The sequence below is a fragment of the Doryrhamphus excisus genome, chromosome 18, assembly GCF_030265055.1.
Source record: "Doryrhamphus excisus isolate RoL2022-K1 chromosome 18, RoL_Dexc_1.0, whole genome shotgun sequence".
In the NCBI taxonomy this organism is placed as follows: domain Eukaryota; kingdom Metazoa; phylum Chordata; class Actinopteri; order Syngnathiformes; family Syngnathidae; genus Doryrhamphus; species Doryrhamphus excisus.
Genome location: NC_080483.1, coordinates 1,567,466 through 1,580,024, shown reverse-complemented (window position 1 = coordinate 1,580,024; position 12,559 = coordinate 1,567,466). Strand labels below are relative to the sequence as shown.

Here is a 12,559-nt window from a genome sequence, read left to right as displayed (position 1 = left end):
CAGTCTGCAGTCGTGTATCTTGACATGTCGTCCATATTTGCGCAGAAATTAGCATAAATTTCTCTCGGCTCTGTACAGCCAATCGGCATTGATATTCTTGTTGTTTATCTTTTAGCTGATTTTCATGTTTTCCAAATATTCCAGAAATTAAGGTTTAACCCAACTAGTCGTATTCATGTGTTGATTACATTTTGGAAAACATTCTTTCAACGCTGATTATGTGCGATGGCCGACACGGGTAAACGTGACAAATGAGCCGAACCAAAAAACCAGAACACAAATACTGAGATTACCCGAGCACACAAAAAACTTTATGAGCCACCACAGAGTTTAAAAAGTACAAAAGATTTGCCAGAGACCTCCAGCTTCTGCTCGGAGCGTGTGCCTGAATACAGTGCACCTTGCTGGGCCACAGCAGATGGCTCCCTGCTGGTATACTCTGGTTCCCCTGGTAGTAGTAATAGTAGTAGTAGTAGTAGTAATGTCACAGTATTTTATTACAGGTACAGTTAGTCAAATCAACTTTGAGTCCTTCTTACTTCAAGGTTTGCAGAAACAGTTCAATTTAAAGAAGCAGAAAGTTATCGAAATTGGCGGCTAATTGTTATGCTAATGTACTTTTGCTTTTTTGAAGTTTTATTCAAGTGCAGTAATCCCTCATTTATCGCCGTTTATCAGTTTCAGACCCAACTGTGAGAAGTGAATTCCGGCCTTATTTTGGAATGGAACATTTTCATACTACTTGGTTTGGTCTGGGTCCTGCTAGCTTGGCTAACGTCTGTTGTTTTGCATTTCTCTCATTCATTCATTCATTCATTTTCTGCTGCTTTTTCCTCACGAGGGTCGCGGGGGGGGCTGGAGCCTATCCCAGCTGTCTTCGGCCCGAGAGGCCGGGTACACGCTGGACCGGTGGCCAGCCAATCACAGGGCACATATAGACAAACAACCATTCACACTCAAAGAACACTAAACTCATCACACACCAACTTAACACTCAAAAGGTGTAATTGCGAAACCAGCTCAACCGAATCATTCATTCATTTTCTACCACTTATCCTCACGAGGGTCGCGGGGGTGCTGGAGCCTATCCCAGCTGTCTTGGGGCGAGAGGCGGGGTACACCCTGGACTGGTGGCCAGCCAATCACAGGGCACATATAGACAAACAACCATTCACACTCACATTCATGCCTATGGACAATTTGGAGTCGCTAATTAACCTAGCATGTTTTTGGAATTTGGGAGGAAACCGGAATACCCGGAGAAAACCCACGCATGCACGGGGAGAACATGCAAACTCCACACAGAGATGACCGAAAATGGAATTGAACGCGGGTCTCCTAGCTGTGAAGCCTGTGTGCTAACCACCCGTCCACTGTGCAGCCCTGGTTCAGTATATTTTTCATCAAAATAGTAGTCATGCCAAAATGTTGTGTTGCTGCTGGATGTTCACAGTATCCGAGTGATACTGCTGTGGCGGTGCTGGAGCCTATCCCAGCTGTCTTCGGCGCGAGAGGCCGGGTACACGCTGGACTGGTGGCCAGCCAATCACAGGGCACATATAGACAAACAACCATTCACACTCACATTCATACCTATGGACAATTTGGAGTGGCTAATTAACCTAGCATGTTTTCGGAATGTGGGAGGAAACCCACACAAACTCCACACAGAGATTGCCCCGAGGGTGGAATCGAACCCTGGTCTCCTAGGTGTGAGGTCTGCGTGCTAACATATGTGTGATTATTTCCCTGTTAATTAGAGCATTTGCCCGTGGCGGCCATCTTTGTTTCTCACTGCTACTATTTATTTCCTGACGCTGAAGTGGATGATTTCTTTCACATACTTAATGGAGTGTTTGGTAGTTTTTGTGTGTACTTTATTTTCATTGTTGAGGGTTTGAACTTTGATTTCAAGCAGAATGTTTTGACCTGTCACTGCTTTCTGTGCGGAGGAGAAACGCGTTTTGGTTTCTTTACCGCCATCGGGTACGATAAATCAGATGGAATCAGATCTGCTAACACGGACACAGGGTTATTCCAACATTCTGTTGCTTAAGGGGCGGATAATCGTGTGTAAATAAACAAAATTGAAAATGGTATGGAGCCTTTAATAATAGTTTTTTTTAACTATACCCACATATATTGTCTTAAAGGGAATGAATACCTTGAACGTACGTGGCCACCAGTTGAGTCGGGAGAGAGATGATGTTGTAATAAAGAGTTTATATGTTTGTAAAAGAACACAGATGTCTTATTCTTCTTTGATGTGACCCCCCCCCCCCCCCCTCCGATAGTCACATTTATACTCTTTATTTACAACATATTGCGCAACTGCAGGGTCTTGTGACACATGCTAACTCACAAACTAGAGAGCTAGTGACCTAAACGGTAGCCTTCAAGTTATTTCCTTTCAACTTAAATAGCCAAAAACTTACCACTTCCACACGGATAGGGAGGATAATTATTAACAGTTATTTAACCTTTAACATGAACATGAATCAAACGTAATCATTTTTTCTGGGTACATGATACCATACAGCATCCGTATCAAACTTGCGCGGGCCGCACTAACATTACACTTTCATATCGAGGCGGGGGCCTCAAACTAGTGTCCTGCGGGCCACATTTGGCCCGCGGGCCGTGTGTTTGAGACCCCTGGTCTTAAGACACATGCTGACTCGCAAACTAGAGACGTAGCGACCTAAACGGTAGCCTTCAAGTTATTTCCTTTCAAGTTAAAAAGCCAAAAACTTACCACTTCCACACGGATAGGGAGGATAACTATTAACAGTTATTTAACCTTTAACATGAACATGAATCAAACGTAATCATTTTTTCTGGGTACATGATACCATACAGCATCCATATCAAACTTACATTAAACTTTCATATCAAGGCGGGGGCCTCAAACTAGTGTCCTGCGGGCCACATTTGGCCCACGGGCCGCATGTTTGAGACCCCTGGTTTAGAAGAAATACATTTGAGGTTAACTAGCTAGCTCGTAAGCTAGCAGCCATATGCGCGATAACAGTTGCGCAATGAATAGTAGAGTAAAGGTGACTATAGGGGTGTTATTTCATGTCTACAGGGCTCTAATAATTGAATTAGTTTAGCACAGTCAGGACTGTAATGTGACATCTATAGTATAGTCCCGTGAGAAGATTATAAAAATGGCTGCATGAGATCCATCCGTCCCCGTGGCAATTATTACCTAGTGACATTTCTTTGTCTTGTGGTGGGTGGTGGGCGGAGTCAGCTCTGTGTGTAATCCTCGTCGGTGTGACTTCTCCAAATACATTACAAACTAAAACAGCCATCTTTGGACTTTTCTTCTATTTTAGGTCCGTTTGTGTGAGTATTGACCGCCTCTCATTGCTAGCTTTGTTATTGTGTACTCAAACTGTTGACACGCCACGGTTGACCGTACAATAAGAAGCATACAGGAATGCCGGTCAAGTCATAAAGTGCAGTTACTAGCAGTAATATAGCGTAAGAATACGTCCTGCAGTTGTCGTAAAAGACGAGAAAAAAGTCAGGTTTTCAAATTAGTGTGTTTGTGCTGAGCGCTGGCAGGAGGGCAAAGGCCATTGAAGCCGGAGTGCGATTACGCAAGGACAGGCTGCAGAGCACGTAGGCGCACGGCAAGCGTCAGAAGGCAGGAAAGAAGCTTCTCAAGATACTTTGCAGGAAGTTGGAGTTGATTGTATGCAGGATTGCTCAATAAGCCTACAGCTGCTTGAAACGACTTGACTCGTGTCCACTGAAGGGAAGGACTATTCGGTTATTTAACGGCTTTTACCGACTGGTCGCCAGCCAATCACAGGGCACATATAGACAAACAACCATTCACACTCACATTCATACCTATGGACAATTTGGAGTCGCTAATTAACCTAGCACAGGGGTCTCAAACTCAATTTACTTGGCGGCCACTGGAGCTAGGGTCTGCGTGAGATTGGGCCGCAACAGGTTTTCAACCCCCCCCAAAAAATTTATTAAAAACATTCCACTGTTCTCAAATATCTTAATTTTAATTTTTCTGCACAAAATAAGATGAAAAATAAATAAACAAATCAAGAATAAAGAAAATCAATCAATCAGTAATAAATAAATATAATAATAATAATAAAAAGTTAAGAAAGCACATATAGTTGGTGGGTAGACAAATGATTTTTTTCATATTAAAATGAACAAAGCATTATTAGAGCCCTGTAGACATGACAAAACACGACTATAGTCACATTTATACTCTTTTTATTTACAACATATTGCGCAACTGCAGGGTCTTGAGACACATGCTAACTCGCAAACTAGAGAGCTAGCGACCTAAACGGTAGCCTTCAAGTTATTTCCTTTCAACTTAAATAGCCAAAAACTTACCACTTCCACACGGATAGGGAGGATAACTATTAACAGTTATTTAACCTTTAACATGAACATGAATCAAACGTAATCATTTTTTCTGGGTACATGATACCATGCAGCATCCATATCAAACTTGCGTGGGCGCACTAACATTAAACTATAATATCAAGGCGGGGGCCTCAAACTAGTGTCCTGCGGGCCACATTTGGCCACAAATAAACAAATCCTACAGAGGTGACATCTTGTTTCTCACCTGAACCATGATGAGTTTCCTCTCTGTCGGCCTCCCGTCAGGCCACTCCTCTCCAAAACACATTTGGCCCGCGGGCCGCATGTTTGAGACCCCTGACCTGACCGTGCAAACTCCACACAGAGATGGCCGAGGGTGGGATTGAACTCGGGTCCCCTAGCTGTGAGGTCTGCGCGCTAAACTACTTTTTCAGTTGTGGAAATATAATCTTAAATCATTATTTAAAAAGTATTCAGTCAGTATTTATTTAACAATCAATGTATTTAATTACTTAACGTAAGTAGTATTTATTCAATTGAATGCCTAATTATTTCATGGCATGTGTATTTACTCGCAATTGTTTAATTTATTGAAAATTAATTATTTTATTAAAATTATTAAATTAATTATTACAATTAATTATTTAAGTTGTATTTACTGATTAGCATTTTATCGCATGATGCTGTAAATACATCAATATTTTATACTGAAATTATTTTTGGTTGGTATTTATCTTTTTAAAAATCATAAATAAGATGTTAACTTTACCATGCATGTTGCTTTCAATCAATTCACAAGAAGTTATTTTTATTTCCATATGAGGACACGATGATGTAAAAAAAAAAGTTTTTAAATGAGACACCGCTGAGAATAAAAATGTGAGAAGCAAAAACGTCTATAAAAAGCAGAAGTGCCATTGAGAGAAAAAAAAGGATATGTGAGTTCAGTTGAAGCAGACAGGAAGCCTTGAGGAAACAATGGACACCAACCACTTGGTTCCTTACTCAGCTGTCGTAAATCGAACAACGTGAATGCTGACGGGAGAGATAGAGACAAGGTTAAACAAAAAAGCATAAAATACAGGTAACGCTTTTTGTTATTATTTATCATCCTTTATACCACATATCATTGTCATTTTTATATCCATAGGAACAATGCTACTTGTTCTTTATTTAGTTTAGTGTTAGCATTAGCTAACTTACGTTAGCCGAGGGGGGAGAAACAAGAGTGGTTAACAACTTTGAACAAAACTTGTTCGCAACTTTAAAGAAAACAAATGTTAAAATATTATTTATGATCATTTATGCGCCAGTAATGTTGCCTTTAGGTGGTTTAGACAAAGATAAGCTTTTAATTATTTCGTTGTGTTTTTGATAGCCAACTTCCGGTGCGTGGGACCGACATCCGCAACAATGTCAGGTGGTAAGTTGACACGCTTCCGGTAAAAATACTTTTGTGTTGTTTAACATTATGGGCAGTATAGTACGAAGTAGGAGGAAATAAGAATGCAAAATATTAAAAGATAAGAAAACGATGATGCAAAAAAAAGTTTTTAAATGAGACACCGCTGTGAATTAAAATGTGAGAAGCAAAAACGTCTATAAAAAGCAGAAGTGCCACTGAGATAAAAAAAAAAGGATATGTGAGTTCAGTTGAAGCAGACAGGAAGCCTTGAGGAAACAATGGACACCAACCACTTGGTTCCTTACTCAGCTGTCGTAAATCGAACAACGTGAATGCTGACGTGAGAGATCGAGACAAGGTTAAACAAAAAAACATAAAATACAGGTAACGCTTTTTGTTATTACTTATCATCCTTTATACCACATATCATTGTCATTTTTATATCCACAGGAACAATGCTACTTGTTCTTTATTTAGTGTTAGCATTAGCTAACTTACGTTAGCCGAGGGGGGAGAAACAAACTTGTTAGCACCTTTTAAAGAAAACAAATGTTAAAATATTATTTGTGATCATTTATGCGCCAGTAATGTTGCCTTTAGGTGGTTTAGAGAAAGATACGCTTTTAATTATTTCGTTGTGTTTTTGATAGCCAACTTCCGGTGCGTGGGACCGACATCCGCAATAATGTCAGGTGGTAAGTTGACACGCTTCCGGTAAAAATACTTTTGTGTTGTTTAACATTATGGGCAGTATAGTACGAAGTAGGAGGATATAAGAATGCAAAAAAATAAAAGATAAGAAAACGATGATGAAAAAAAAGTTTTAAAATGAGACACCGCTGAGAATAAAAATGTGAGAAGCAAAAACGTCTATAAAAGCAGAAGTGCCATTGAGAGAAAAAAAGGATATGTGAGTTCAGTTGAAGCAGACAGGAAGCCTTGAGGAAACAATGGACACCAACCACTTGGTTCCTTACTCAGCTGTCGTAAATCGAACAACGTGAATGCTGACGTGAGAGATAGAGACAAGGTTAAACAAAAAAGCATAAAATACAGGTAACGCTTTTTGTTATAATTTGTTATCCTTTATATCATATATCATTGTCGTTTTATATCCACGGGAACAATGCTACTTAATTTATTTAGTTTAGTGTTAGCATTAGCTAACTTACGTTAGCCGAGGGGGGAGAAACAAGAGTGGTTAGCAACTTTGAACAAAACTTGTTCTTAGCAACTTTAAAGAAAACAAACGTTAAAATATTATTTACGATCATTTATGCGCTAGTAATGTTGCCTTTAGGTGGTTTAGACAAATAAGTTTTTAATTATTTCGTTGTGTTTTTGACAGCCGACTTCCGGTGTGTGGGACCGACATCCGCAACAATGTCAGGTGGTAAGTGGATACGCTTCCGGTAAAAATACTTTAGTGTTGTTTAACATTATGGACAGGATAGTACGAAGTAGGATGAAATAAGAATGCAAAATATTAAAAGATAAGAAAAAAAAAAAAAACACTTTGTGTATTATGTGCATGTATTAAACAGCATGGTAGACACAGGTAGACATTATATCACACAGCTACAATGGGATGTTAATTGACTTTAATATGTATCTGCAGACAAAATTCAGTTAAAATGGAATTGTGCGGAAATACTGGCCGTTGTGGTTAGTGTGGGGTGAAAAAGAAATACACAGCGTGCTGCTGAACTGCAGTGTGAGGCATCTACTGTATACATTAAAAATATCACACTTGACTTTCTTCCTTGAACTTTTTGATGATCAAAAATTGTTGACTTTTAAAACAGATTTGTGTGTCGAGCTTTTGTCTTGAAAGGCACTATTTTCCATTATAAAATCTGCTGTAACATTTTAAATATTTGCGATAGAGAAGTAAATGAGGTATCAAATCATGCTTTAGTACATCCATAAAATCACCCACATGGTCTTTTGTTTTCCCACAATAATGTCATATGTCTATTGTTCAGCTATACCTAATGTTGAGGCCTGTGAGCGTGCACACTGAGAGAGAGAGAGAGAGAGAACGTGTGTTTTTGGCCGGGGGTGAGGAGCGGCTATTGCAAACACACCCGGCCGAATCCCATGAGCTTTGCTCCCCAGGAGTGAGTGATATGCACAGTGATCTAATTTTCAGCAAGAGGCTGGGCCGCTACAAGGCTGGTTCAAAACCGCAGCAGCACAGAGGAAATAACGTTGTGTTCCAAGGTAAATCCTCCAGCGGTGTTTGAATGTTTTTTTGTTTAATTGTTTCTTGTAGGGGTTGCACCATCTCGAGAATGTGTGTGTGTGTCAGATCATCCAGGAGGTTCACATGCATAGCTGCATAAATCATTCTCACCGCAAGGTGGTGATGTCTGCTCTTGCTTCTGCTTGTGTGACTGTAGGTATGATCGTGTTGTTTTTTTGTTTTGTTTTTTTACACAAAACTGTTAGTAGCTGGGATAGGCTCCAGCACCCCCGCGACCCTCGTGAGGAAAAGCGATAGAAAATGAATGAATGAATGAAAACTGTTAAAAAAAAGGTCAAAGTATAAGTAATAAGCCACCAGGGATGCCGCTACTACACTATCAATGCTAATTTGTGAGTATATACTGTATCTCAAGTGTAATACAAGTGTAAAGGCGACTATAGGGGTGTTATTTCATGTCCACAGGGCTCTAATGGTACAAAAATGTATACACAGTAGGTTTTAAACAGTTTTTCCATGCTCAAATTCAGGGGTCTCAAACTCAATTTACCTGGGGGCCCCTGGAGCTAGGGCATCAGGTTTTCAAAAAAAACCAAAAAAAAACGCATTTATTAAAAACAGAAAAATGAATAAACTTTGCTTTGGTTCCGATTTTCTACAAGAAAAGCTCTGATAAAACATTCCACTGTTCTCAAATATCTTAATTTTTATTTTTCTACACAAAATAAGATGAAAAATAAATAAACAAATCAAGAATAAAGAAAATCAATCAATCAGTAATAAATAAATATAATAATAATAATAATAAAACGGCAAATAATAAAAAGTTAAGAAAGCACATATAGTTGGTGGGTAGACAAATTATTTTTTTTCTTATTAAAATGAACCAAGCATTATTAGAGCCCTGTAGACATGACAAAACACGACTATAGTCACATTTATACTCTTTTTATTTACAACATATTGCGCAACTGCAGGGTCTTGAGACACATGCTAACTCGCAAACTCGAGAGCTAGCGACCTAAACGGTAGCCTTCAAGTTATTTCCTTTAAACTTAAATAGCCAAAAACTCACCACTTCCACACGGATAGGGAGGATAACTATTAACAGTTATTTAACCTTTAACATGAACATGAATCAAACGTAATCATTTTTTCTGGGTACATGATACCATACAGCATCCATATCAAACTTGCGCGGGCCGCACTAACATTAAACTTTCATATCGAGGCGGGGGCCTCAGACTAGTGTGTTTCCATAATTGTTTTGAATCCCATAACCATCTGATGTCAAATGGCATAGTGGAACGGATCATGTCGGACCTTCCTGTTTCTACTTTACTAATACAGGACTAGTTTAGATGTGTTATGATTATTATTAGTAGTGGTACACGTTGAGTATGTTGCTTTTTTACGTTAGTCCCAACAACAGGAAGTGCACACTGTGCTTGTTATGTGTCGCTTTGTTGACCTTGCTTGTCACTACTGTATTAATGATGGTCGACAGCAGGTGGGCGTATGTCAAGGGCGCTTTCTAAACTTTCCGAAAGAGCATTTGTAAATGATAAAAACATAGCTAGTGAATTCTACTTCATTTTTTTGCCTTTTTGTGGTCTGGTTCCTTTTTCATATGTGGTGTGGATGCAAGTGCTATTAATAGACCAGTGGAAAAACCGTTTGTCCTCCACTCACCTTGCTACTCAGCTGCTGGGTTGTAGCCGGAATCGTGCACACTCTCGTCTCGTCCATAGTGTTCTCCCACTGTGGCAGGCTCTCCCCTTACGTTAGCTACCGGAAGCTTATACTCCGGTTGCCAGGCAACCAAGGAGGATGGTCCTCCGATGGAGCCCCACAATCCTTGCGTTTAGCTCATCACTGCGCAGCGTTGTTGCGCCCGACGTGTGGTGGCTAGCTGGGAGGAGGAGCCAACTCTGCAGAGGAGCCTGTGACAGCCTCACGCGGGTCCTGCCGCCCAGCCGCCCCAACGCGAGGCAGAGCTCCGGCGTTGTCGTTGCTGCTGCTCCTCCTCCCTGGCTTTGCCTCAGCAGCACCAAGAGCGCAGGCGGCAAGATGTCAGCATCTTTTTCCAGCGGCAACGGCAGCGGCTCAGGGAAACCCAAATCCCCTTTCCGCAAGAGGGGGAGCCTGCAGAGCACCACCAGCCCTGGTGAGTGAGTAGTGAGTGAGGGGATGGGGGATGGATGGGGGTCCGTTTGGAAATGTGAGAAAAGTGAGGAAAACTAAATAATTTACAGCGTTCACCGGTAGAGTGAGACAGGCGGTCCCCTTTGGAAGATATGCTCAAGAACACATGAATGACTTCCTGTATAAAAGTTGTGTAATGAGCTGCCATTGCGTGTTGATTGAAGCATCAGTACCAATTCATTGGTCAGCGTTGGAGGTATGCATTTACAGCAGCGCAAATAGACGTTTGAACTCTTGTTTACCATAATGGGTTCTGCTCCACCCACCCCTTTAGCGGTGGCAGTTTATCGTGTGTGTGTGTGTGTGTGTGTGTGTGTGTGTGCGTGCGTGCATGGCTAAGCTATATTCTTATCTCTGTTTGCACTCAGGTTCAGCACAGCAGGACAAGCACTCTCATTAAGTGAACGCATGATGAAAGAAGTGATGACATTTTCACACGTGTCAAGGACACGTTGAAAGTTAAAAGGGTCCTTATTCCACAGTCCCTACTTTTGTTGTGCTCTCGGTCAACATGATGTAGAGGGGCTACAATTTCACTAGATGACGTCGTTGTCTAAGAAATGTGCGACATTTTCTCATGTTTTTAAACTTTTAGTCACACGCGGCCAAATGTGGCCCGCAGGACACTAGTTTGAGGGCCCCGCCTTGATATGAAAGTTTAATGTTAGTGCGGCCCGCGCAAGTTTGATATGGATGCTGTATGGTATCATGTACCCAGAAAAAATGATTACGTTTGATTCATGTTCATGTTAAAGGTTAAATAACTGTTAATAGTTATCCTCCCTATCCGTGTGGAAGTGGTAAGTTTTGGGCGATTTAAGTTGAAAGGAAATAACTTGGAGGCTACCGTTTAGGTCGCTAGCTCTCTAGTTTGCGAGTTAGCATGTGTCTCAAGACCCTGCAGTTGCGCAATATGTTGTAAATAAAAAGAGTATAAATGTGACTATAGTCGTGTTTTGTCATGTCTACAGGGCTCTAATAATGCTTTGTTCATTTTAATATGAAAAAAATCATTTGTCTACCCACCAACTATATGTGCTTTCTTAACTTTTTATTATTTGATATTTTATTATTATTATTATATTTATTTATTACTGATTGATTGATTTTCTTTATTCTTGATTTGTTTATTTATTTTTCATCTTATTTTGTGTAGAAAAATAAAAATTAAGATATTTGCGAACAGTGGAATGTTTTATCAGAGCTTTTATTGTAGAAAATCAAAACCAAAGCAAAGTTTATTCATTTTTCTGTTTTTAATAAATGCGTTTTTTTTTTTTGTTTTTTTTTGGAAAACCTGATGCGGCCCAGTCTCACCCAGACCCTAGCTCCAGTGGCCCCCAAGTAAATTGAGTTTGAGACCCCTGCTTTAAGTTATGGACTTATGGGGATTGGTTTCATTTAGCACAGTGGTAGACGATTGCTTAAAAAAAAAAAACATACAGTAAACCTCGGATATATCGGATTCAATTGTTCCCACTGGTTTTGTCCGATATAAGCGAAATCCGTTATATGCGTATACCGGAAAATGTCCGTTTTACGCATATATGGGATTTATATCCGGTATATGCGTAAATGGGATTTTATCCGTTATAAAAAGACACTTCCTTGACTATGTTTCCAATGTACCTGGACGCGCAGGCAACGCTGCAAACGCTGCAAATGACGTCGTATAGCGGCCTGTCACGATTCGGCGAATCGGAGCGCCACGATGCGGCCATCCGATATATGCCAGGGAAATTTCATGGAAATGCATTGGAACGGGACTGGAGATTTTGTCCGAAATAGGCGAAATCTGTTATAAAAAATCCGATATATGCAATGAATTTTTATTGGAAATGCATTACAGAAAAATCGCTTCTTTTTTATCTGTCCGTTGTGAGCGAATTTCCGATATATCCGAGGTTTACTGTACTTGTTATTTCCTAGGCACCACAAAATTCCTGTACAGGCAGTACAGTAAATTGTCTGTCTGTACAGACAAATTGCAGTTCCATATTTTTTTTTGGTGAAAATTGTTTTGAATCCCGTAACCATATGATATCAAATGACATAGTGGAACGGATCATGTCGGACATTCCTGGTTCTACTTTACTTATACAATCGTAGGATGCTTTTTAGAGCTTTAATAAAATGGCTGCAGCTCCCATGTGCGCTGACTGACCCCTGAAACCTGAGACTAAACAAGCAATTTGTCTTTGAAGCGATGAAATGTTAATATCGATGAAATTACGCAGCCACAGTACATCACCAAAGAGTAGTGTTGCAGCTGGCCGCAGCCTATATGACATATTTGCAGAGGAAGCCCGTCTTTGCTGCAGTAATAAATAACTTAGAGGTCTCTGCAGCCTTTTTTTTTGTGCTCTCAA

The 12,559-nt window shown here is 40.2% G+C and overlaps 1 protein-coding gene across 10 annotated transcripts in view; it reads left to right on the top strand.

Annotated features, from left to right (window-relative positions):
• Positions 1 to 3,288: 3,288 nt before the first annotated feature.
• Positions 3,289 to 12,559, top strand: part of ampd2a (adenosine monophosphate deaminase 2a) — a 45,514-nt gene continuing 36,243 nt past the window's right edge. The window contains exons 1-3 of one of the 10 annotated variants that reach the window (XM_058054233.1): positions 3,290 to 3,351; positions 5,753 to 5,797; positions 7,128 to 7,172. In XM_058054233.1, the coding sequence (XP_057910216.1) occupies positions 5,788 to 5,797; positions 7,128 to 7,172 (55 nt within the window). In that variant the 5' untranslated portion in view covers positions 3,290 to 3,351; positions 5,753 to 5,787. Of the gene's footprint in view, positions 3,352 to 5,225; positions 6,836 to 7,127; positions 7,173 to 7,195; positions 8,003 to 9,247; positions 10,153 to 12,559 lie in introns of those variants that run through there. The other 9 variants (XM_058054235.1, XM_058054234.1, XM_058054231.1 and 6 more) reach the window with 9 other exon arrangements.